This window comes from Gossypium raimondii, chromosome 7, assembly GCF_025698545.1.
Source record: "Gossypium raimondii isolate GPD5lz chromosome 7, ASM2569854v1, whole genome shotgun sequence".
In the NCBI taxonomy this organism is placed as follows: Eukaryota; Viridiplantae; Streptophyta; class Magnoliopsida; order Malvales; family Malvaceae; genus Gossypium; species Gossypium raimondii.
The window spans coordinates 47,165,837-47,192,670 of NC_068571.1; the positions used below are offsets into that span (position 1 = coordinate 47,165,837).

The window sequence follows — 26,834 nt, forward strand, 5'->3', positions numbered from 1 at the left end:
AAAATAGTAAAATAAATTGAAAAATTAAACACACAAATTTAATGTAAAAAACTCCCTCCAAAGAGATAAAAAATCACAAGTAAATATAATTTTACTATAATGGCAAAAGAACAAAGAGTACAAAAATGGAGATAAAAAACTAAACCTCAAAAACCTAAAAATAAAAAAATCCTCCAAACGTAAGCACAAAATGTTATAAGTTTTAATATCTAATGAGTATATTTTCTAAGGTCATAAAAAAAATCTATTTATAAGCTAAATTAATAAATCAAATAAACTATGCTAATAAATGCTAAAGATATTAACTAATAAAACTCTAACCATTATCTCAATTTTCATGATATTGACATCGGTTAAAAAATATCTCAATTTCCATCATATTGGCATTGGACTATGCCCACTAGTTTATGAACTGCACAAATTGATTGGTTCTACATTTGCAATTTGCTATTTACCACTGAAGATTTAACAGTCTAAACCAATGTCAATATTATCTCCATCCTTCAAATTCCATTCCTTTTCCTGCCAAACTCCAAAACCCATTGTTAAGAAATCTTACTCCATGGATTTTCAGTTTATCCTAACGCTTTCATTCATTGCTTTCACACTAATGGTGTTTAAGTACAAAGCTCGAACAAGAAGGCTTCCTCCTGGTCCATGGAAGCTCCCTATTATAGGCAACCTACACCAACTCGGTGACTCATCCCATAAATCCATTCAAAGACTCTCCCAACAATATGGGCCGATGATGTTTCTGCAACTCGGTGCCGTTCCAACACTGGTTATCTCTTCCGCAGATGCTGCAATGGCGATCTTCAAAGGCCCCGGCGGCGGCTATGATCTTGCCTTCTCTGGTCGACCTACTAATTTATACGTTGCGAAGAAGCTAAGTTATGAATATAACGGTATAACTTTCGCTCCTTATGGTGAATTATGGAGGGAAATGAGGAAGATAGCAGTAGCGGAACTTCTTAGTTCAAAGAGGGTCCAATCGTTTCGAACTATAAGAGAAGAAGAAGTTGCAGCAATGTTGAATCATATTGATATAGCTTCCTCGTCATCAGCCCCTGTAAATCTTAAAAAACTATCACTTTTGTTAGCGAACCACGTTGTATGTCGCGTTACATTTGGTAAAAAATACGGCGGCGGAGGTGACGGTGGTACGAACAGATTCGACAGGGTGTTGCATGAAGTTCAGCATCTGGTGGGAGAATTTGTTGTGTCGGATTACTTTCCGTGGATGTGGTGGGTGAATAAGTTGAATGGTATGGAAACAAGAGTTGAAAAGAACTTCGAAGAACTTGACAAGTTGTACGATGAAGTAATTGCCGATCATGTTGCTCCGACAAGAACTAAAGCTAACCATGAAGACATTGTTGATGTTCTTCTTCGATTGCAAAAGGATGCACGTCAACTTATCACTCTTAACAATCAGCAAATCAAGGGTGTCCTCACGGTATGCTATATAACATGCTTCTTGCCAAAATTCATTATATATGGTATTTATTTATTTATATACATAAAAGATGATTTAAACTCAAGTTAATTTTAGAGTAGAAATACCCGATCATAACTTGTGATTTTTAAAATTTTAAAGGGGTTATATAAGCAATTTTTTATTGTTTTTTGATAGTATTATTTACTTATACTTATAGTTATATTAACCCCTATCTAAGGAGAAAGGATTGTATGGAATTGTGATTCCACATCATCTCTATCCCTTTCCAATAGAAAAATGACAAATCAAATTTTTTCTCCTGATTTTTAGCATTTTTAGTTGGATTTAAATTTTGTCAGAAGAAAAAAAGTTGAAAATCATGCGAAAAAAATCTAATTTGTCATTCTCCTATTGGAAAGGGATAGAGATCACGTGGAATCACAATTTCGTACAATCCCTTTTCCTAACTAAGACACCAAATTAGTTGGGATATTATTAAAATATTCTCTTATATGGAAAGTAATAATATTAATACGAGAGTGTTTTTGTCCGGGCACCAACTATATTATTAAATTATTCTTTTTTTAATTTTGTTTAAATAATATTGGATTGTTCGGTTGGGCCAAAAATTGATTGGGGTACCGGTTTGATTAGAGGGTTAGATCGATTGACGCGCAAACTGGTTGAAATATTTTCTCTAACTTATAAATTTTTTATGAATTTTTAATGATTTATTTGATTAAATTAGACAAAAATAATTAGACCGAAAATCAATTATCTGGCTGATTTGACCACCGCCTTTTACAAAATAACAAATACTAAATATTTAATATAATTGTAAATATAAGAAAGTGAAATAAGTTGAATATATTGAATATATTTTATTAAAATGACATGTGTTTTGAAAAAGTATACATGAGCTACTCATCTATAAATATAAATAAAATTTAAGCTGAGATTAGAGATATTCATATATTTCAAAGCTCCTATCGTCGTTTCATATATGTATCTAAAATGTATACTTACGAAGAGGTCTGAAATATATGATAATGTTATATATAAATATATATTATTGGAATTTTAAGATATATTTTATATCCATATTATATATTAAGTATCTAATCGAGTTAGTATCACAAGTTAATTTAATATCAATTCAGTTGAGTAATAATAAAATGTATTATTTTACAAAATAAAATTGTATTATTTTGATTATGGTTTTTATCATTTCATGTCTTTTATATAGAATACATATATACATAATAGGATTTGAGCTCAAGCCTCTATATAAAATTTAATATTTGTACTTTATGATTCAACCAAAATCCCAACACCATGTTTATTATTTATGTTTTTTTTTCATATATATATATATATCTGTTACATAATTTTATTTTTCACCCAAATCGAACATGTGTTGTAATCCAAGTATTACACTTGTGAAGAACTTTGGCAATAGTATATGTCTATCAGTTATTATTGAGTTGAAATGATTTCAGGACATGTTCATAGCGGGGACTGATACGACAGCATCAAGTCTGGTTTGGACCTTCACCGAATTGATAAGAAATCCACCATCAATGGAGAAGGTGAAATATGAGGTACGAAAAGTTGGCAATGGAAGAGACAAAATTGAAGAAAGTGACATTCCCAAACTACATTGCTTACACTCAGTCATAAAAGAGACACTTAGGCTCCACCCACCAGCTCCTCTATTGGTCCCCCGAGAAACAACTGAGGACTGTGTTGTCGGAGATTACGAGATCCCGGCCAAAACAAGGGTTATCATCAATGCGAAATCAATTGGAACTGATCCGAAATATTGGGAAAACCCTCATGACTTTCAACCCGATAGATTCATGAAAAGTTCAGTTGATTTCAAAGGGCAACATTTGGAGTTTTTGCCTTTTGGAGTAGGACGAAGAGGTTGTCCAGGGATGAGTTTCGCAATTATGCTTCTTCAGCTCATGGTGGCAAACTTCTTGTATCGGTTTGATTGGGAATTGCCTGAAGGAATGAGTGTTGAGGACGTGGATATGGAAGAAGAATTAGGGATCACAGTATTCAAGAAAACTCCTCTTTGTTTGGTACCTATTAGGGTTGTGTAATTCCTTACTTTGTATTAATAAATTTATCTTTTGAGTTTTAACTCAGGCATCGATATTGTTATCAATAAAAAAGAATGTAAATTTAAGTACGCTCAAGTACATTTATCCTTTTATTTAAATGTTGAAATGAAATAATGAATAGTTCAAGTTAGTGTATTAGAAAAAAAAAATATCAATTTGCATTTAACATCTACTTTCTCTGACCGAAAAATTTTAAAGGTACCGACATGGTAATTTGCGTGACAATCCATATCTAGGAAAGGAAAAACGCAAAGTGTTATTCTAGTATTGATTCAGATAAAACAAGCAAAAGTAGACCTTTTCTAAATGATGGTTTCATAACAATGGATAAAATATATATTCCTTACAAATATACTAAAAACTGTAAATTTAACCTTAAAAAAAGGGGAAAAATAGGACAAGTTATTTGGGAAAAATGAAAAGGAAAAAGCAAACAGCAGTAGATCATGTATCTAAATCCTTTCAACATCAAAAGAAGCCTCGCCTTGGTCTTTCCTCTGCAACGTTTACTCTTATTGCTCTTCCATCCAAACTCTGCAACAATTCGAAACGTGTTTAAGCTATGTTACTCGAACTTGGGTGTAAGTATGGAATACGGTTATGTATTTAGAAGATGATATCTTAATATGGGTTGGATACGAATGTTAAAAATTGAAGAGTCGAAGCAATTACTTCTATGCATATGATATGGTGTTGCTTCGGGATTTATGGAAAACTATGACCAACAATATAGCAAAAATTTTAGAGGGAACAGTAATAATACCTGTCCGTCAAGAGCAGCAATGGCATCATTCAATTCAGTTTCCGAAGACATAGTCACGAAACCGAAACCACGGGATCGGCCTGTCTCCCTATCATAGACTACACGAGCCTCGACTACCTTACCATGTTCACTGAACACTTGCTCCAGTCGAGCATTATCAACATCCCATGGAAGATTACCTACATAGACTCTAAAAGCACGTTCAAAAACACGAGGAGGTTGGTCGACACGCGATCCTCTAGGAGCAGCCTTATTAACAGTCAAGAGCCTTCCATTAAGGTCCTATTTAAAAACAAGAAAGCAACAATGATTTAAGCACAAGCACCAAATTCCACTTTAGAGTTTAACATCAATCAACAAATCAAAGTAAAAGTTGATTAAAATATACCCTCAATCTCTGTACTTCAATGAAGTTTGAGATTTAGTCCTTTACTTGAAAACTAAATCATCTTACTTTCCTGATCTAAAAATTCTAATCCAATTATTAACATCATTTATATTTTCTAACAAAATTTGCCAATGTAGGATATTGATTAGGCTGCCCTCATATCATGTGGCATACAATTGACAGAAACTAAAATGCCTCAATATTAATGGTCAGATTAGGATTTTTAAATTGAAATAGTAAAAGGGTTTAATTTTTAACCTTTTTTAAGTACAAGGACTAGATCTTAAAGTTTACAAAAGCATAGGAACAAGCGGCATATTTTGGCCATAAAAGCTAATACGAGTCAAAAGAAAGATGTAAATGGGGCAATCGGTCATTGGCTATGTTACTCTGATTCTTCATTTTTCTTTTCTTTAAAAAAAAATTGAAAGTCCAACACTTTTTTTTTTTTTGGTATATAACTCGAACACCACAGGCAGGAGCAAATCAAAGCTCCCTCTACACTACTAACATGCTGTTCCTACTATTTGATCCTAGGGTGTTGTAGGTACAAGGTGAACACCCTTGGCCAATCGGCCAAAAGCTAGAGTTCATGTCCAACGCTCATGTTAAAACACTATGGGATACTCTTCATATACATTATAAAAACTTAATAAAAAATCAAATATACTTTAGTCATACACATACAAGTATCCAAGCTATGTTGCTCGTATTTTCAATTTCTTTTAAATATGTGTCCAACACTCATGTTGGTCGCATATCCCGATATGGTATAGGATATTAAGGGAGATCCCACGTCGACTGGAGCTTTAACCATCCATGACACACATATCTATATAATAACCTATTTCCTTATATTTACTATCATAGATATTATTCCAGAAATATGAAAATCTAAGCCAAAAAAAAAAAAGTAAAACAAAAGAACTTACATAACGATTAAATTGTTCAACAGCCTTCTCAGCTTCCTCAATTGAACTCATTGTTACGAACCCAAAGCCACGACTTTGCTCAGTGTCTCTATTGTAAATAACCTGCAATCAGAATTAAACAAAATATTTTCAAAATTTTCATGACCTAAAAACCCAAAAACAGAAGAATTTGAAACAATTTAAAAGCAGAAAAAAAAAAGGATTTTCTCTTAAACCTCAGCAATTTCCACAGTTCCTGCTTTCTCAAAAAGCATAGCTAGACTTTGACTATCAACATCGAAAGGCAAATTCCCAACAAACAATTTAGCTTCCTCAGAAGGTTCAGAACCCTCTTCTTCTGAATCACCACTTTGTTCTTCAAAACCAGCATCCTCACCTTCAGTTCCCCAAATTGCTTCAGCTCCATCACTTTCATCGTTTTCCCATTTCGATTCCCCCCCTTCAGTTTCACTTTCATCCTCATCGATGGTGATGGTGGTGTCATTTTCTTCCCCTTGTTGAGCCCAATCTGATGTTTGGGCAACAAAGGAAACTAGAGAAGAGAAATGGGTTCTGGTTTTGAGGGTCAAAGAGGTTGAAGAATGGGAAGATGAGAGGAAAAGATTGATTGGTTTTGGGGGAAAGGAGAGTAGGGATGGGGATTTGGAACAAGTGGTTAAGAGTGAAGGGATACAAACGAGGCAACATGAATCCGCCATGGATATGGATTTGGTTATAGTAGACATTTTCATTGATTGAAGAAAGGGAAGCCGGAGGAAACTGAAGGAGAGGGTTTATGAAGAAGATGAAATTGAAAGGATAAGGGATGGTAGGCGGGAGAGACGAGGAGAGGGTTTATAGAAAATAAATAAAAACTAAAAGAAAATGGTATAAATTATCTGTAAATATGGCAAATGGTGGAAGTTCCTTAAACAGGCCCTCGTAGTTGTGGGTTTCTTTGACGATTTTTATGGGCTTTTCGATGTTTCAGTTCAAGGCCTTGAATTTTTAGGAATATTTTTTAAAGTAAATTATAGATAAATATATGATTTGTTATGAAATGGTTGCTAATGTTATTTATTTGTAATATTTTGATCACTGAATAATTTATAATAATAAAATCGTATTCAATCGGGGGATCAAATTGATTATAGAAACATGAGTTTAATTAGTCGATTTATTAGTGAACAAGAAAAAATATTATCTAGGCAAGTAAATAGATTGACCTTAAAACAACAACAATTAATTACTATTGCTATAAAACAAGCTCGTATTTTATCTTTGTTACCCTTTCTCAATAATGAGAAACAGTTTGAAAGAAACGAGTCGACCACTAGAACTACTGCTCTTAGAACCAGAAATAAATAGACTTACCCTTTCAAAAGAATCGAATCCGGTTGGGGAAAAAAAATCTTTTTTTTATTGAGCGCCTTCGCTCATCTTGTTTTGATGACCTTATCAGAACCTTATCAGAATCAGAATTTTTTATCATACTAATTTCTACTCTACCTTCTCCATGTTCATTCTCGAGGGAACCCTATTTCATTTAAAGCATTTCGTTTGATTCCTTCCGATCTTCTTATTTTCTAATCTCGTTGGAAATTATATAAAGACAATTCCTATTTGAGATAGCTATTTGTGCAAGTATTTTACGATTTAGAAGCAATCTGTTTCTGTCATGATTGTGTATTAATCTACTATAACTATAGGATACCCCCACTCATGAATTCATGCATTTATTCGAGTGATCCACAAACGAAAATCCCTTTTTTTTCCTATCTCTATCCCGATGAGCTGAAACCAAAGCTCTTATTCTTTGTTGAGTAATAGTTCGAGTAAGTCTTGAATGAGCCCCTCGAAAGCTTGATGCAAATAAACTAATTTTTTTTCAACGTCTACGAGCTATATATCACAATAACGAAAATTTTAAGTCCAATTACATGACTAGTCTTTATACTTTTTCTTTTCTTCTCCTTTCCTTTTATTTCTTTATTTTCCTCCTCATCTTTTCCCTTTATTTTTCTCTTTTCTCCATTTAGTATCAACCATTTGTATTTGTTCTAAAGTTTTTTTTTGCGATCAATGACTTAATTTGATTTTCTTTTAGTGAACAAAGACAGACTAATAATGTTTCACGAGATTAAGTTTAATGATGAGTCTCAAAATTCCTTTCCTTTTCTTCCATTATGTTTTCCTCGCCTATCAACCAGCATCCAATGTCCAATTTGATCTTTTCCAGAGTTATTTTTCTTCACTATAGTCATGGTGGATTCTGGTATTACAATTTCTTCCTTTTCTGTTTTCTGAACTAAAGCGAAATTATCTTGTTAACGATTCAGTCATTGCTAAGAACAGAAGCTGCACAATTAAATTGGCACGTAAGGTAATGGGCACTCCTTCAAGCACCAAACGGCAAATAGTAAACAAATAGAATACAAGAAGATTGTTTATGCAATTCGGTTTCCCTATGTCTGTAAAGTTTAACGTGAGAAATATGCACAAAATTAACCTACTCAATCACACCCATGATAAATCCATCACCCTCATGCTTTGAAGACTCGATATTCTGACCACTAAATTCACTCATTGTAAATTCAGCAAGTAAACCGCAGTACAAAGCTTTTACCATCAATAAGGTTTTACATAAATCTTTACAAGTCTCTAATTATATAGTGTTTATAGAAACTTGCTTGTATAAAAAGATCTATTACAATCCATACAAAACATCCACTAAATAAGTTGAATACAATATAATTATAGTGAACAAAATTAAAAAAACAAAAAACTTGGCAATTAAGTTTTTAGTAATTCAATCCTCCGACTTCCTTAATTCAAAATATTTGATAAAGGTAATATTATTCAACCCAATCACCCGTACATAATTCCTCAAGTCCATATAATCAGTATAGTCTAAATAATCAGTTTAATAAATTGTAAACACCTTAAATATTAAAATTGTTTTTATACAAATTTGGTGGGTGGAGGAGCGTACACTTCCTCCAACACCAAATTGTCGATTTCATATTTTCCAACGTGTCCTGACCAGACCTCCAACATTGAAAGCATACCTTTGGCAACACTTCGTTTTCAACTATCTAAACTTTACCTTTATTAATGGCTTTCAAGATTAGAGGTTTACTTAGATCTATGTTAATTGCCATCTTTGCAAATCTCCCCCTTCCACGGTTATCAGTTTTATAATCAATCATTATCATCGAGCCAATCATCTCACCAATCCCTTTTAATGAGCTTGTCTTATACATCGTTGCCAAAAGCCCTGATAACCTAATCCAGGTTACCACTTTCATCGGGAACGGCTACGTGGTTGTGAAGCTTGGTGTCCATGGTACCACGGTTAGATATTGCCCGAGACAACCCATGGAACTTCTTGAAATCTTCTTTTGACTGGCATACGGTTAGATATTGTGAAGCTTTTAAGGAGTTCCTTACATCAGTATGGCATACGGCTGGGGATGTGGTAAGGAATGTAAATGAGTTCTGCGCTAAAGTTCAGGGTTGTACAAGGAGGTTTTCGGCTGTATTGATCCTAGAAAGCAGGTTCTTCTGAAAAGATTAGCAGGCATTGACAAAGCCCAAGAAAAATAGTATTCTTGTTTCCTAGCTGACTTAGAGGTTATTTTAAAGGAAGAATTTGATGAGGTTCTCAGAAAAGGGGAAAGCTTATGGAGACAAAAATCACAGTCGCAGTGGCTAGCTGAGGGAGACAGAAATACTAATTTTTTTCATATAAGCACCATCAATAGGAGGCGATGGAATACAATAAGGGCTCTTAAAATTTCTGGTTTAGTCTGGAGTGAGGATTAGGATGAATTAAAGTAACATGCGGTTAATTTCTATGGTAAACTCTTTACTAAAGATGACAACCTACGGCATGATTACAGCCTAAGAGGATCTTTTCATGAACTCTCTGAGGTCGTACTCGAGTGTTTACAAGAAACAGTGTTGGATGAGGAGATCAGAAAAGTGATATTTGAAATGCAGCCTTCAAAAGCCCCAGGGATTGATGGGACTCAATGCATCCTTTTTCCAAAAAAAAAAAATGGGATACAGTTGGGTCTAGTGTTTGTGATTTCGTTAAAAAGATTATGGCAGGTGGATAACCGGATGGTTGGTTAATTGGACTCTCTTGGTGTTGATACCAAAAGTCGACAGACAGGCCTGAGACAGTCAAACAATTTCGACCGATCAGCCTCTGCATGGTATTGTATAAAACTGTTGCTAAGGTGATTATTAATCATCTAAATCCTTTCTTACCGGAATATGGTATTGCCAAATCAAACTAGTTTTGTCCCTGAGAGGAATATCCACGACAATATAATAATAACACAAGAAATCATCCATTTGATGAGGACGAAGGTCGGACATGGTGATCAAGATAGACCTTGAAAAAACCTCTGACATGCTAGATTGAGATTTTATCAGAGATACATTTATGGATGTTGGGATTCTTAGTAACCTGCTGGATGTAATCATGCATTGTGTTACGTATTGTTCTATGCAGATCATTTGAAATAGTGGATTTTCTGAAAATTTTAAACCAACACGCGGGATTCGACAAAGAGATCTCTCTCGCCTTATCTCTTTGTGTTATACATGAAACGTTTAGGTCCGCCCATTTCTAGTAAAGTGTTGCAAGGTACGTGGAAGCCATTCAAGCTTGCAAGAAATGATCTTTTCATCTCTCCTTTATTTTTTGCAAATGACCTATGTGAAAACTTCTATAGATGGAGAGAAGATAGAAAGTTTAACTTTTCAACGAAGTCGGCCTATGCAATGCTCACAAGGAATCGTTAATTAGCAATGGACAAAAGATGGAGATGGAGATGGATATGGGAACATAAAGGTGCTCAAGTAAAAACTTTTTTATGGATGATTTGCAAGAATAAATTGATAACTAACAAGGAACAGATGAAGAAGAGCACGACAATAGATCCACATTGCCCATGGAGTACCAACCAAGAAGAAGATGTTAGGCATGTAATGAGGTGGTGTCTCCTTGCCTTATCTATTTGGGTCAACGTGGTTAAAGCCTAGAAAGTAGAGGAGTTCATGTCAATGAATATCATGGAATGGGTTGTTACTATTTTGCAAAACAGGATGAGCATTGGGATATTCTCTTTGGAATTTTGTGCCAGAACTTATGGACTTCCAGCAAAAAAGAAAACTGGATTTTTAATGAGACACGTATTGAATCTGAAACTATTTCGGAGGCAAGCAAGAGGATGTGCCAAGAGATTTGCACAGCTCTCTTGTAACATAATGCAATTGGTGTTGATACAGTGAATTGGATAAATCGAGAGATATGCTAGGAGCGTCCGTCGGAAGGGTGGCTTAAGTTTAACTCGGGTGGTGCAAGAGAGATTGATACAAGAATTGCTACTGACGAATGGATAAGGTGCTATGGTCGTAAGATAGGCAATGTTCAGTGTTTGATGCGGAACTCCGGGGAGCCCTGGATGGCCTCCACCATGCTTGGTCCCTTGGCGCAACGAAGGTGATCTTAGAATTGGATAACCTAGCTACTGTTAGGGTGATTAAAGGCTATGATGGAAATCATCCCTTAGGAGTTTTTCGGCAAATAAAACATTTACTTCAAAAGCCATGGGAAGTCCGAGTGCAACACTACCACAGAGAAGAAAATATTGTTGCTGATTGTTTAGCTGCAGTCGCAAGGCATCATCAGCTTGGTTTGCAAGTCTTCGACACACCCCCACCACAAGTTATTGCTGCTTTCAAGAATGACAGCGATGGGGTCTCAAGGAGTAGCCTAGTTATGTTGTAATCTGAAGTGTTTTCCTCCATTATAGGAAGTAAAAAAAAAAAGTGATGATAGTTATTAATATGAGTATGTATTTGATAGCAGTCAGTAAATTTAATTTCTAACTTGTCGTCCCATTTGAACTTGAAATTGATTCAATCCAAAATTAATTCAAACTCGAAAAGGTTTAAACTCAAAATGATTTAATAAATAATTCAAGTGACCTGAACTTAAATTAAATATAATTTTTAAAAATAATAATTATAGTCCAAATTATTAATTTATTTTACTTTATAACTTGAAAAATTATAAATTTTATTTTCATAAAATATGCAACTGCAACTTATATCATATTTTCTACATAGTAAATTGCAAAGAAAATGCAAAAACTAAAACAAGATCTTATATATTCCAAAATCTCAAAAATGTTAGATTTTGATTCGTTCGACTTCAAAATCTTTAAAAATAAAATAAAATTTATTATCTTTTCATTTGATTTTAATTGATTTGAAAACCATAAAATATTTATTTTAAGTTTCTAATTTTCATGTGTTTTAAATCTTTAAATATCATTGATTTATGCTTATCCAACAAATTTTAGATTAGGTAATGTTATTAGAGATGGCAATGGAGTCGGTAGCCCAAACAAGATGTCCAGATAAGAACATCCACGCCCGCACTAATAAACTATACATATGTGTATAGAAGTAATATAAACCCAATACATTTATTATACTATAAGGTTTTCTAGACAATTCAAATTACAAAACATAAAAAGCCCATCATACATCAGACATTAATTTCATATCATATTATACAATATTTAAGAAGCAAATTTAAAAACATATAGAGAGTTGTAGAGGAGAATCAACTCTTCAAGATTTGGTTTTCGAAGTGTTTTTTTGAGCAGTTAATTTGAATCAGTTTATCTTCGCATTGAGATTTTATTCCTAATTTTTACAAAGAGTTATGTACAATTCATAGAGGGGATGAAGATTAGCACCTACAAAACTAATAACAGATATTAATATTGGTGTGAATAATGAAAGGTGTCTGGGCGCATCGTAGCTTGAAGCATCCACCGAGATCTTATATGTAACTTATTTGTAAATATGGTATCACTTGAGCTTAATCTGCATTATTATTCGCACACTTAATACTAACACTTACCTCAAGTATAGTTGCCTTCTTCATGAATTATATAAAGCTGACAAAACTTCGACACACACGAACAATACTTGCTAAGATTTGGATCAACTACCTAAAAGAAAATACTTGAAATACAAGATTTCTCTGAGGGAAGCCTATTCCCCCAAAAAAAGTAAGAAGGAAACGTATTATGATCCCTTCAATGGCTTCTTCTTCCCCGTTGTAAACGGAGTATGGTTAACTTGTAGAACCAAGAAATTCCCACCAAACAAATCGTTCATATGAGCTTGCCCATGCTTCAACCTGTTCAAAGCTTTCCTCCATGAAAGCTTAAGCCTCGACAACACCCTGCGTCTTTTTCTCAAGAACCTTGTTAACCCGGGGATTCGAAGCTTTGGTCGGCTTCTAATGGCGAACCTCTTGAACCTCGGTCTCTGCCATTTCCTTGAGGTCTGCTTGAATTGTATTGCTTTTTCTTCTTCGGCTTCATTAAAACTACACTCTTCGTTCTTCAACCTGTGATAAGAAAACTTGGGGATGGAAGCCATTACATAAGTAGTAAGTTCACAGTAAGTAAATATAGGGTAGGTTTAGGATGAGCCTGTGAAGGAGAAAGTGTTGGGTTTACTTTTCCTTCACAGGATTTAATGTTCTTTTTTCATTGCTTTTTAGTGTTTTTTAAGTGTCGTAGTGTGTATATTTTTCATGTGTATAGATGATAAAGTTATTTATTATCAAATATTTGAATAAAAATATTAGACTTTAGAAATAAATTTTGATAAAAATATTAGATTTATTTAAAATATAAATCGAACTTGACTCAATTTATTTCATTTTTTATACAAACACATAAATTCCTTAAATCCTTAAATCAAAATAAAACACACGCTCAAATCAACGCTTTCCTAATTGTTGTAATAGTAAAGCAACCCGACTTAATTTTTAATTTTATAATATGTTGGTTTTTACTTTTATATATATATTATGATGAGAAAATTAATGTAAATACTAAAAATATGTTAAGTTGAATAAAATATAAAATAACTATACGTTAAACAAATATAATATGTCATTTTTAAAAAATATATAAATAAATTGGGTCCTTCATTTATAAATATAAAAAGATTAAAAAAAGGAATTATATTAAAAATGAAATTTAAGCTGGACTGAGAACCAAGACTCACCGATGGAAAAAGGAGTTGAGTACAATAAAGGCAAAAGGGCAGCTGGAATTTGTTGGTAAAATGGTAGTTAAAGATAATACTACAACTTTACGTCCACGTTATATATAAATATTGTTGGTAGCCGCTACCAATAGTTTGTTTCCATCTAACCATTCTTGTCGGCGTTTTAAAGGTTTGGTGAGTATATTATTTTGCACAATATCTTTTGGTATGATTTCATTTTTTAATTTTCAATGATTACAGTTTTATTAATTTAGTCCTTATTACTTTTTAAGTTAATTTTGTTTTAATCTTATAAAATATTGGCAAATTTGACCATCAACTTTAAAAAAAGTCAAAATTTTGTTTTTTAATAAAATACTAATTAAAACATTAAATTTTAAAACATGATAACATGTACAACAATCCACGTATAATTTATTTGAATATTTATGAGGATTTTTTAATTTTGAATATTTTAAGAAAATGAAGACTTTGCAGGCATTTTTCTAAATTTATTATTATTTTCAAAACCATCTCTTATTTTAAATTTATTGTATATTTTTGAAAATATTTATGTATTTTTATATATTTCTTTTATATTTTAGAATTAGGACCAAATTGAGATTATTTGTAAATTTTGAGCTTTGATTTTTTAAAATTATGACTAAACCAATCCAATATGTAAAAGTTGAGAGCTATATTTGTTATAATACCAATTTTTGAATTGTCACGTCACCTTCCCGTCAAACACTTAATGACACTTAACAAAAATGGACCAAAAAAACAATCTCGATTAGTTGAGTGACAATTTTAAAAGTTTTAAAAGTTAGGTGATCAAAAAAGAAATTCAAGTATAGTTGGGTGACCTGCAATGTAGTTTACCAATAATGTTTATCGGCTATTTTGTTTAAAGATTATATAAAAGTATGAATAGACAAAAATATCATTATAATAGTATTATAGGTTAAACTACATGAAGGTCACTAAACTTATAATGAGTTTATATTTTTGTTGTTCAACTTCAAAAAGTTACAAAATGGTCACTAAGTTATTTTATGACCTTCTCTGTTCGTATTGTTTGCACCAATCGAAAGCTCTTATTCCTCTTCTTTTCTATAGTTTAATTTTTTCATGAAACAACTTTGAATACCATATGAATCTGCAAACCAAAATCGAAACAACTTTCTTCTTCGATCTCCAACATTGACTGTCAAATCAACTTGGATCTAAGGTATGTTCTTCTACTCGTCGATGAGTATTGGTCCACCGTACCAATCGTCGAACTGTCACTTAAAGCTCACTAGCCGAACTTTAAAAAAACATAACAACTAAGTGACTTAAATAAAAACTTTCAAATAGTTTAGTTACTTAAATGAAAACTTTCGAATAATTCAGTGACTTAAATGAAAATTTTTGAATAGTTTTGAGACCGTTATGTAACTATTTGAAATTGAGTGACCAAAATGTAAACTTACTAATAGCTTAATGACCTTAGGTGTAGTTTACCCATACACACATACATATATATAATTTTATGCGGGGGTTATAATACATACAAATACATGTAAATTTCATTTATGTGATTTTTTCCTTCTTGCATTCGTAACAAATGATTGAGTCATTTTCTTTCTTGCTTGACTCTCCTTTGGTGAATTCTATTCTTTAAGGTGTTTTGGCTTTGTTGAACTTAATGAATTTCTTGAATTTTTTAGCAAACATAGCCATCTTCTCATAATTTTCCAAATCATCACTAGAATTACCATCTTCTAAAGTTGTTGATTTGAATGTCACACCCACTTTTTTTGGAGCATCATTAGTCTCAAGAAAGACCCAATGAGCTTATGAAAAGAAAGAGTGTTAAGGTCTTTTAACTCCTCTATAGTCGTCACCTTAGCTTTCCATGATTTTAAAAGGCTATTCAACATCTTTTTCACCATCTCCTTGTTGTCATAGGTCTTCCTAAGTGCCTTAAGACCATTGATAATATTGGTAAAGCAACTAGACATCTCTTTAATTCTTTCGTTTGACTTGGCCTTGAACAATTCATAGTTGAAGGTAAGAAGGCTTATCTTGGACTCCTTGACCCTACTTGTCCCCTCATGTGTGACATCTCCTTAGCATTGTCACATAAAGAAACTCCATTATATTCATTGGAGCTTAGTGCACAAAATTGAGTGTGCATGGCCTTGGCATTCAGTCACACCATATTGATATCAACTTCATCCTATTCATCTTTTTCTTCGTTGACTATAGTGCCATCAACTCTTTTCTTGGGGATGGATAACCCATTTGTGATTCACACCTTATAATCATTAGCTTGGATGATTAACTTCATTCTTGTCCTCTAATATGAGTAATTAGTGTCATTGAATAGTGGAGGTCTCATGCTAGAATGACCTTCTCCCAACATTGTGGAGTTTTGCTCAAAGCTTCAAACACACATCCCTCATGGTGGAAACTTCTTGGTGATGGTTCTCCATGGTTGTAGTACATGAGCTCTTTTAAGATTATGTCTCTTGATGGATAAATCACTTTAGAGATCTAGCTTTGATACCAATCGTAAAGCTCAAATGCACCAAGAGAGGGTATGAATTGGTGATTAAAGTTTTGAAGTAAGATGGGCAAATAAAATGACACAATGATTTAGAGTGGTTTGGCCCAAATTGCCTACGTCTGCTATCTTGGCTTTCCACAACTAAGTATTTCCAAAATTCACTAATTTAAAACCTTTTAAGGACAATGTTTAATCTTTATAATACTATTTTTTTCCAATAAGCAAGATAGAGCTACGTCCTTCAAGGTTTTCTACCTAAAATGTTAAGAATACTCTCACAAGTTTTAGAAATGAAATTAAAACAAGGAATACCTCTCAAAGGCTAATTTACAACAATTCGAGTCCATTCAAACAAATTACAACACTTGAAATAGTGAAAAAAATAAAACCCCAAGTGTGTACAAGTGTAAAATAAGAACTATAAAAAAATGATTGAATTTTTGCACAAATAACTTTGTAAACTTGTTTTTTGTCTTCATCTTGTATTTTTAAACCATATTTATACTCCATCATTGATTTGTAGCCATTTGGAGTGGTTGGAAGGAATTAAAAGCCGTTGGAGCCATCAATTTAGACATTAAATGCAATTGCAATGCCTTATATTCTAGGACATAACTCTTAGGTGTTGATACCTAACTTTAAATAATATGATTGTTGGACCCATACTTATCAAGACATGGGGATACGTTCCAATACCTCTTGGTTAGGGTCTAATTCATCTGAGATGGCGGTCTGATATGTCTAGTTGGTCGAAAATGATCATTGACTTGTTGTGTATCAAACCATTAGGGGATAAGTTCCGATACCTATGTGGGTATCGACACTTTTGCTCATGGGATTCGATACCTATGAAGTCAGTAGCTTGTTTATTTCATTTTGGCTCGATAAGTTCCGATACTTATGGAGTGTATGGGAACATAAGTTCAAGGTTTGCCTAAAACACTTTGAAAGACTTTTTGGGAGGCTTTTAAGACTTGTAAAATTTTCGAAGTCTTTCAAATGAATTTAGAATTACTTGAAATTTTTTTTACAAAAGTTAGGGAAGTTGTTTAATAAATTTGATTAAATAATTATTATATTATATTAAAACACTTGAAAATAAAAACTAACACCTTCATGTAAACTCAAGACCTTCGACTTCCCTACAAACTCGTTCAAGTCTATTTTCTTTGAAAGCATATTAATTGTTTGATTTACGTGAAAAATAATAACAAACTTCAATACTAATGTATTTCTTTTATTTATTGGATTTTTTTCTTCAAAATATTTAAACCCACAATTATGAGGGGCGAAAAAATGACTTGTTCAAGAAACTTCTCCCATTCGCCATATTTACAGATTATTTATATCATTTTTAGTTTTATTTGGATAAATTACATTATTAGCCACTAAACTATAGGTAATTCGTTTTATTCACTTAACTAAAAAATTTATAATTTTGTTACTAATGTTTTCAAAATTGTTTTTTGTCACCCAAGTGTTAGGTGGCACTTCTTTTATTAGTATAATAACAATTTTAGTCTTAGTTTTATACTTTCTATCAATTAGATCTTGATTATATATAAAATGTTAAAAAATTGAAATTATTTTTAAAATTTAGAAAATTCTAAAATTAAAAATTAAATAAAAATAGATTTTTTTCAAAATTAGATAAAATGAGGAAAATTATTTAAACCCTCCAAATTTTCTCCTCTATCATCTGTATAAAATATCAAATTCTTATTCTTTAAAAGAACATGGAAAAAATAAAAACATTAAGCAAAATTATTGGTTCTATGTTCTTTTAACTCTTTTATTTCTTGACATTGCTATTCAAAATAGAATTTGTTTTTACAATTTGGATTTTGAAAATTTTGGATTATGAATTTAAATTTCAAAATTTTAACTTTGAAATTTATGATTTATGAATTTATTATTTCCAAATTTTTGTTTGGGAATTAAAATATTTAAATTTCAAGATTTTGAATTAATTCAAATTCATTTTTTGGATAATTGAAATTTCGATTTGGATTTCAACTAATTCTAAGCTTTGAAAATATATTTTTTAATTTAATTATTGAGGAGGATTTTGAACATTGTTGTAATACCCCTAACCCATATCCGTCGTCGGAACAGGGTTACGAAGCATTACCGATGTTTATAGAATAAATACAATTAATTCATGTCATTTACTATTCATATCGAAAACAATCATATTCAATTATATTGTCCCTTAAATGGACCCTCGAAGCCCAAATTTTGCATTTGAAACAAGTCGGGACTAAATCGGGTACTCAGAGAATTTTTCACGAAATTTCAAAACTTTTCTTAAGTGCAGGGGACACACGCCCGTGTGGCCAGGCCATGTGGCTCACACGGCCAAATGACATGCCCGTGTCCCAGGTCGTGTGGGCATTCGATGTGAGGCACACGACCGTGTCCCAACCCGTGTCCATACCCGTGTAACTCTCTGACTTGGGTCACACGGCCAAGCACACACCCGTGTGCTAGGTCGTGTGGACAATTTAATATTCAAAAATTAGGTGCAGGGGACACATGGCCAAACCACACGCCAGTGCACATGGCCGTGTGTCACATACGACTGAGACACACGCCCACGTCTCTGCCCGTGTGGACGAAAAATAGGCCATTTTCAGGCCACTTTTCTCACCCAATTTGCCTTTCACCTACAAAATCATCCAAACACATTCACAAGCCAATTCATAAGCCTCAAATCAATGTCAATACCAAATTTTATGCATGACATATTATCTCATATGTTCAAGTGTTAAACCTACCAAAAACACGTTTATGCTTATAGGCATACTTTATCAATTATGCTAATTCAAAACCATTCATCAATAGGTTTGTATACTTCCCATCATATCACCATTTTATCACACATCAAACTTGTTAAGGCCTTATATAATTACATCAAAATAAGTCTTACATTAGCCATTCCAATGGCTAGTTACAACCAAAATATTTCATCATTCTGTCTGTAGCACCCCTAACCCGTATCCGTCGCCGAATTAGGGTTACGAGGCATTACCAAACAAACACAACCTTTTTTTTTAAAACCAAACTTATCACAAACATGAAATTTAAATCATTTTTGCATGGCTATTTATATTTTACGATCCAAAACTAACCAAAAACATACTCAAACCTATACATGCCATAAGATCGAGTTCAAATTTTTAACAAAATACCAAAAGAAGTCGATAGTGTGATAGACTATGCTGATGACCCCCAAGCTCGTAACTCGTCTCCAAAATCTATAAAACAAATGGACAAAAACAATCAAAGTAAGCTTTTATAGCTTAGTAAGTTTATAGCATATCTAAAATACATATAAACGAACATATGCATAATCATTATATGCTTATAATCAAGTTACATACATAATCATTAATTGCATATACAAATTCCAAATATACTTATCATTTGCATTTCATGAATGCATATCTATGATCTTTCAAATACATATGTCAAAAGCTTATATTTTTACTTATCAACTACATGAATCAAATGCACATTTATACTTCTAATCCACATGTGCCGATTGCATACATGTATATTCAACAATTTTCATATCAACCAATATATGTGCCTATTCACTAAACACATAGATCCAAACATTTATAAGCTCATCGAATACATATAAATAAATATTCATATACTTATTCATTATATATAACCCAAAATAATTTATATATTTATATATATCACATGCATAGAATCACTTAATTTAACATATTCACTAAGCACTTAGCTGCTAGGCTTATAGCTTCGATTCGGATCACCAACACGTAGCACGCTAGGTTTATAACTGATTCAAATCACGGCACTTAGCACGCTAGTTTCATAATCTGGTTCGGATCACCAAGCACTTAGCCTACTAGACTTAAAGTCGAATTAATTCACCCAAGCACTACATCTGCTAGGCATCGAGCCTGAATACCACGGATATGAAATTGGTCTTTCACAAAATTCTTTATAAGAAAATCTAGATATTCTTTATATCTCATATAAATCTTTTCAATAATCGTATCTCAGCAAGAATCGAATTATTATTCCAATCTTCGTAGCAAACATACATTTGAATAACATCTCTATAGTTCATATCATTAAATTCACTCATAGAACTCAATACACGCATTGAATATTATATATATTTTATTTTATATTATAAGCTTCAACTTATAAAACTCAAAGCAAACATTAACTAACATACATATAATTCATGTGATTAATTTCAACTTATCGAATTCAATACATACATTCGCTAACATATATGTAATCCATTAAATTTCATCCAACTTACAAAATTCAGCATATATATATATATATTCGCTAAAAATATATATATATATATAGAATCTATGCAATTTGTTTTAACTTATAAAACTCAAATATACATTAACTAACACACACACACATATATATATATACAATTCATACATTATATTTTAACTCATATACTTACACTTATACTGAAATAACTATATATGTATATTATTACCTATTCGATATTTCCATATATATAAATATACTTAACATTTAAACCTTGAAATATGTTCAGAACTTATTCGAAAATATACATGTATATTCTTCAATTCACACAGAGACATTCATTCAAAATTATTAAAGTATATACAATGTATACCCTTAATCAAACTCAAAGATTATACTTAATTATACATATACATATTCGAAAATTGTTCTTGCAATTATAGCCCTCATATTATCAAATATTTCCAAATGAAGTTTCAAACATATAGCTATACTATATATAATTATATCCATCTATGCATCATTCTTAACTACATTTAATCCCCAAAGCTTAATTAGACTTATATTCATATAGCCAGAATATAAGTATACACATATAAGCCATCCATATATCAACTTAATTAATCAAAGTATATTTTTTTATACCTTAACATAAAAATACAGTAGATATTCATACACACAAATATATATATTTATATTGAATTATTAACATTAAATAGCTAGTCGACTTACCTCGGATATTAGCGGACACGATCGACTATTCAATTACTTTCGTTTTCCCCCGATCCAAATCATTTTCTTCGTTTCTTGATCTAAACATAATCAAATTTAACCTTTTTATTCATCAAAACACTCAATTAAGTCCAAAAATACATAAATGGGAAAATTAACATTTTGCCCCTAACATTTTGCACTTTTTGCAATTTAGTCCTTTTTGCACAAAACACAAAATACACAAAATTTGCCCACACTAAGCTAGGGCCGAATATTCCTTATCTTCATACAAATCCACACATTTCATTTATTTCACATTTTAATCCCTAAAAAAATTCATTTTCACAATTTAGCTCTAATTTCTCAAATTCACTAAAAATTCAAAAACAAAACATGTTAATCTATCAAATTTCTTTCATTTTTCATCATCAACTATCACAATGTTCAAGCATTCATCAATGGCACATTTCAAAATCATCAACAATTCACAAAATTAAGACATGGGTTTTGAAGTATTCAAAGCAATGATCTCAAAAACGTAAAAATTATCAAAAACCGAAATCAAAGCATACCTTAATTTTGCTATGAAAGTGCCGAAACTTAAGAAACCATGGATGGTTTCTTCCTTTCCAATATTCGCTAACAAAGATGAACATATTCATCTTTTATGACTTATTTTAGTTATAATATTATAATTTACTTAATGACTAAATTAACCTTAATTAAATAAATTATAAATCACATAACTTAAGGGCAATGTTGGCATATACCACCCACTAACTAAATCTTGGTCTAATTACATCTTTAGACCTCCCACTTAAAAAGACAACTACAAATAGGTGCTTTTAAATTTTAACCTCTAACTTTTATTTTATGCGATTAAACCCTTTTTATCAAATTGAACCTTCATACGATTAAATTTCCACACGAATCTTTCACACCTATAACTTAACATATAATAAAAACTAAAAATAATATTAAAATATTTTTTTGACTCAGATTTGTAGTCCCAAAACTACTATTCCGATTAGGGTCAAAACTGGGTTGTTACACTGTCTAACTTAGCTTATACATGCCATCATACTAAAAACTAGCTTGCTTTATATACCGAGAAGTCCGAAGGATAGTGTGATGTGTCTTCGACTAAGTTCCAACCTTCACGAGCTTCCGAGTACTATAAAACAAAGGAAATAAAACAGAGTAAGCATATTATGCTTAATAAGTTCGTATAACGAGAAATTGACTTACCATTCATATTCATTTAAAATATGCATACAAAGTACATCCAAATCAAATTAATCAATAACCTAACACATATACATCCTCAAGCAAGTTAGTCATATATTTCAAATGCATTTCAAGTAAGTAACAGAGATGAGTTCATCGTATACATATTTCCATACATTTTCAGGTAGATACAATTATCAATTCATTCAGACCTTATCTTAACTTATATCAGAACTTTGCTTGTTAAACCTTATGAAATATCGATGGACATCGGATAGTACACATGAAGTGTAGGAATCTGTAATTCGTCAATTCATATTCAGGAGTGTTCATAAGAACACTTAAATGGGAAGCACTCTCTCGAGCCATATAACAGGAAGCTCATCTGAGCCATGAAACGGGTAGCTTATCCGAGCTTTATAATGGGAAGCTCATAATAGCCATATTCAGAAACTCATAAGAGCCATATTCAGGAAGCTCATAAGAGCCATATTCAGGAAGCTCATGCGAGCCAATATCGGGTAGCTCCAAAGAATCATTAACAGGAATCTCCGGATAGCTTAATATCTGGAAGTTCAAGCGAGCCTTATCGGGAAGCTCACAAAGAGCCAATTAACGGGAAGCTCACAAAAAGCCATAATCGTGAAGCTCATAAGAGCTGTGGTGTGTCCACAACACATGTAGGATCACAACCAATCGATATGCTCTGAAGAGCTATTAACGGGAAGCTCGCAGGAACAATATAACGGGAAGCTCGAGACAGCTAATAACGGGACGCTCTTTCGAGCTATGTTGTGTCCGCAACATATGCAGGACTACAACCAATACTGGAAACTTGTATCCATCGATTTTCATTTGTTCAAACGGAACTTAACATTTACTAGGCATTTTTTGGATATTTAATCAATTTCATATACATGGCAATTATTCAATTCACATATATAACATTTAATTCAAACCTATAAATGTACACAATTTTAGTTACACGAACTTACCTCGTCACTTGCTTGTATACGGAAATCTACTAATCCGATACTTTTTATTTTCCTCGATCTAACTCTCTATTTGATCTTTCTGGATCTATATAAATGAATTTAACATCAATTTAACATATTTCATATTCAATTCAATCCAATTCACATCCTAGGTAAAATTACCATTTTGCCCTTATAATTTTAAAAATGACGATTCTGTCCCTAGGCTCGAAAAATAAAATTAATGCAATTTAATCATTATTCCAAGCCTAGCTAAATTTTTCATATAACAATATCAGTCCATGTATTTCAAAAATTCAGAATTTTTCCATGAATTTTACATCTTTTCAATTAAATCCCTAAATCACAATTTCATGAAAATTTCATTTACAAAAGTTGTTTATCAACAACCTTTCATTTTCTACCATAAATTTCAAAATTTTAGTATACTCATCCACGGAAAAATTTTAATACTTTGATAACTTTGCAAATTGATCCCCAAAATAGATAGATTAAGTTATTACGATCTCGAAATGTAAATTTTTTAAAAGCAGGACATGATTACTTACCCAATTAAGCTTTCTTGAAGTTCTCTCTCTTATCTAGGGTTTCCATAGAAAATTTTGGGGAATATGATGATATAAAATGATATTTTATCTTTTAATTAACTATCATCTTTTATTTTTCCCACTTTCCAATTTAGTCCTTTTCTTTTCTTAAATTTCCATGGATGAATCATCATAAATATCTACTAACTTCTCTTAATGGACTATTTGCCTTATAAGGACCTCGAATTTTGAATTCCATAGCTATTTAATCCCTCTAGCTACTAGAATTCAACTTTTGCACTTTATGCAATTTGGTCCTTACTAACAATTAAACATGAAATCAGTAAAATTTTCTTATCAAAATTTTCATACGTCTCTCCTATCATAATGCAGACCATACAATAATATTAAAATAAATTTTCTTCCTGATTTGGATTTGTGGTCTCGAAACCATTGTTTCGATTTCATTGAAAACGGGATGTTACAATTGTTGTTTGAATCAGACTGAACCGATCAATCAAACTGAGAATCAGCTAGGGTATTGATTTGGAGAAAGGCATTAGACTGGTTGAACTGAGTACCAGTTAGGACCAGTTTATTGGGCAGTGAATCGGTTAAACCAATTTTAAAAAATATATATATATCAAAAAATTATTTTCGATTTTTTTTATAACTGAATTGATATAAACTTTTATATAGACATGGATATTATAGTATTAGTAATAACAACAATAATATGAAAAAAAATCTTCATACTATTTGAGATCAAAATTCCAAAACATTATGACCTAAATTGTTGTACAAATATATACTATATTGATATCATACATGTAAACAACTAGGTTGGATCGGGAATTGGTAGGGATACCAGTCTGGAATAAGCGGTCAAATTAATTGACTCGTGAATTGATTGAACCAATGATTGAATTGGCCAAATCGACAATCGAATCATTAGAACCGATTTTATCTATTTTTAATAATTTATTCAATTGAACATGTCGAATCGATTGAATTGGTTGAATTGGGTATCAATGGTCTGACCAGTTCGTCTATCGGTCTAATTTTGAAAACCTTAAGCTTTGCTGATGATATATTAGAAGTAAAAATAATTATTTATTGTTTGGGTTTTAAAGAAACCTTGAAAGAAGAGAAAACAAAATCAATATTGTATCTTGAAAATTTCAAGTTTTAAAATGAAATTTGAAATAAAAAAATTTAACTCCTATACAATTCGACTTAGATTTGCCTAAATTTAAACTCAACTTTTTATTTGTTATCCAACAAAGAATTTGGATTCATAAATCTAAATTATTATTGTTGACACCATTTTTTGGATGATGAAAAACGGGGTCGATTTGGGTTTTGGAAAATGAAAATGAAAATGGGAGTCGCCACCGATCCTTTTTGATGAGGTGTGATCGGATCACCTTGCAAAGCAGTTATTTTTAATAAACGATTTAATTTTATTAAAACAACGATTTTGGTCCACGAAATTCAGAAAAATGAGTTCGGGAGTCGGTTACGCACGAGGAAGGATTAGCACCCTCGATACGCCCAAAATTGGTACCTAGTTGATTACTTAATGTCTTAGTGTCGAAAAACTGAAAACTTCAATGAAATTTAAAATACGATCCTTAAAAAAAACTCGAATGGCATGGATTAAAATTCAAAAGGATATTTGGCAATTTGGATAAACGAGAAATCGAAACCCAGCACCTTAGGGCACGTTCCTCGAATTTCCAAACGCAAAACATTGCCTTATTTTGAAATTTTTGAAGGGGTATTTAGCTATTTGGTTGAATGAGAAAAATCGACACCCAGCACCTTAGGGCATGTTTTCTCAAATTTCCAAACGCAAAGCATTGCCTTATTTTGAAATTTTTAAGAAGGATATTAAGCCATTTGGTTGAACGAGAAAAATCGACACCCAGCACCTTAGGGCATGTTTTCTCGAATTTCCAAACGCAAAACATTGTCTTATTTTGAAATATTTTCCTTTTTTGAAATGTGATATTAATATGCAAAGTGGAATAATAAATATGATAATGTGAACAAAAATAATATGAGCAAAGACAAATCATTCATGTATATACAATAACAAGTAAGGAAAATTAAAACATTAAAAGAAAATTATAGACATATAAATAAATAAATAAATGAACACTAAGTAAACAAGGATAATAAGGAATAAAATAAATAAAGCTATGAAAATATGAAAATATATGTAAGTATATATATGTATACTTTATATATTTATGTAAAAGAGAAGAACTATGTATGTATAAACATATTATGTAAATGTATTCACATGTATAAAATATAAAAACATATCTACATATTTTAAAATTATTATAGAAATATATATATATAAGTAAGTATATACATATACGTATGTGAATTAAAATATGAAAAGTATATATGTATAGGTATATATAAATATGAATCATAATATATAAAATACATATATAAAATAAATATTTTAAAAAATGAAGAATATGTAAATATATATATTTATGAAAATAAAATACATATATATAGATATGTAAATATGTACAAAAATCATACAATATACATAAAAAATGTAGGTATGTATATAAGTATATATATATAAGCAATTATAATAATAATAATAATAATAATAATAATAATAATAATAATAATAATAATAATAATAATAATAACAATAATAATATGAAATTTATTAAGAAAATAAACAAACTAACAAAAGGACTAAACTAAAAAATTAAAACGAAATTCGGGGTTAAATCTAAATAAAATCAAAGGGAAGGGACCACATTGAACACGCGAATAACATAGAG

At 31.6% G+C, this 26,834-nt stretch overlaps 3 protein-coding genes across 3 annotated transcripts; 1 reads left to right on the top strand and 2 right to left on the bottom strand.

The window, feature by feature from the left end:
• The first annotated feature begins 406 nt into the window (after positions 1-406).
• Positions 407-3,697, top strand: LOC105786693 (cytochrome P450 71A9). The gene is made up of 2 exons (XM_012613194.2): positions 407-1,456; positions 2,938-3,697. The coding sequence occupies exons 1-2, from the start codon at positions 482-484 to the stop codon at positions 3,544-3,546; spliced, it is 1,584 nt and encodes a 527-aa protein (XP_012468648.1). The 5' UTR covers positions 407-481; the 3' UTR covers positions 3,547-3,697.
• Positions 3,698-3,859: 162 nt separating this feature from the next.
• On the bottom strand, positions 3,860-6,499 carry LOC105786699 (28 kDa ribonucleoprotein, chloroplastic). Its single transcript, XM_012613199.2, has 4 exons — positions 5,866-6,499; positions 5,651-5,752; positions 4,331-4,612; positions 3,860-4,101 (listed from the first exon to the last, which is right to left on the bottom strand). The coding sequence occupies exons 1-4, from the start codon at positions 6,379-6,381 to the stop codon at positions 4,036-4,038; spliced, it is 966 nt and encodes a 321-aa protein (XP_012468653.1). The 5' UTR covers positions 6,382-6,499; the 3' UTR covers positions 3,860-4,035.
• A 6,246-nt stretch (positions 6,500-12,745) lies between these two features.
• On the bottom strand, positions 12,746-13,105 carry LOC105786684 (uncharacterized). The gene has a single exon (XM_012613189.2). It carries the CDS (start codon positions 13,103-13,105, stop codon positions 12,746-12,748), a length of 360 nt encoding a protein of 119 aa, XP_012468643.2.
• Positions 13,106-26,834: the final 13,729 nt, after the last annotated feature.

Excerpts from the sequence above, each read along its gene's own strand:
- LOC105786693 (XM_012613194.2), top strand. The coding sequence starts at position 482 with ATGTCAATATTATCTCCATCCTTCAAATTCCATTCCTTTTCCTGCCAA. Across the intron at positions 1,457-2,937 it reads AAATCAAGGGTGTCCTCACG|GACATGTTCATAGCGGGGAC; the intron begins GTATGCTATATA and ends AAATGATTTCAG.
- LOC105786699 (XM_012613199.2), bottom strand. The coding sequence starts at position 6,381 with ATGAAAATGTCTACTATAACCAAATCCATATCCATGGCGGATTCATGT. Across the intron at positions 4,613-5,650 it reads TTGAACAATTTAATCGTTAT|GACCTTAATGGAAGGCTCTT; the intron begins GTAAGTTCTTTT and ends GTTTTTAAATAG. Across the intron at positions 4,102-4,330 it reads TTGCTGCTCTTGACGGACAG|AGTTTGGATGGAAGAGCAAT; the intron begins GTATTATTACTG and ends GAATTGTTGCAG.
- LOC105786684 (XM_012613189.2), bottom strand. The coding sequence starts at position 13,105 with ATGGCTTCCATCCCCAAGTTTTCTTATCACAGGTTGAAGAACGAAGAG.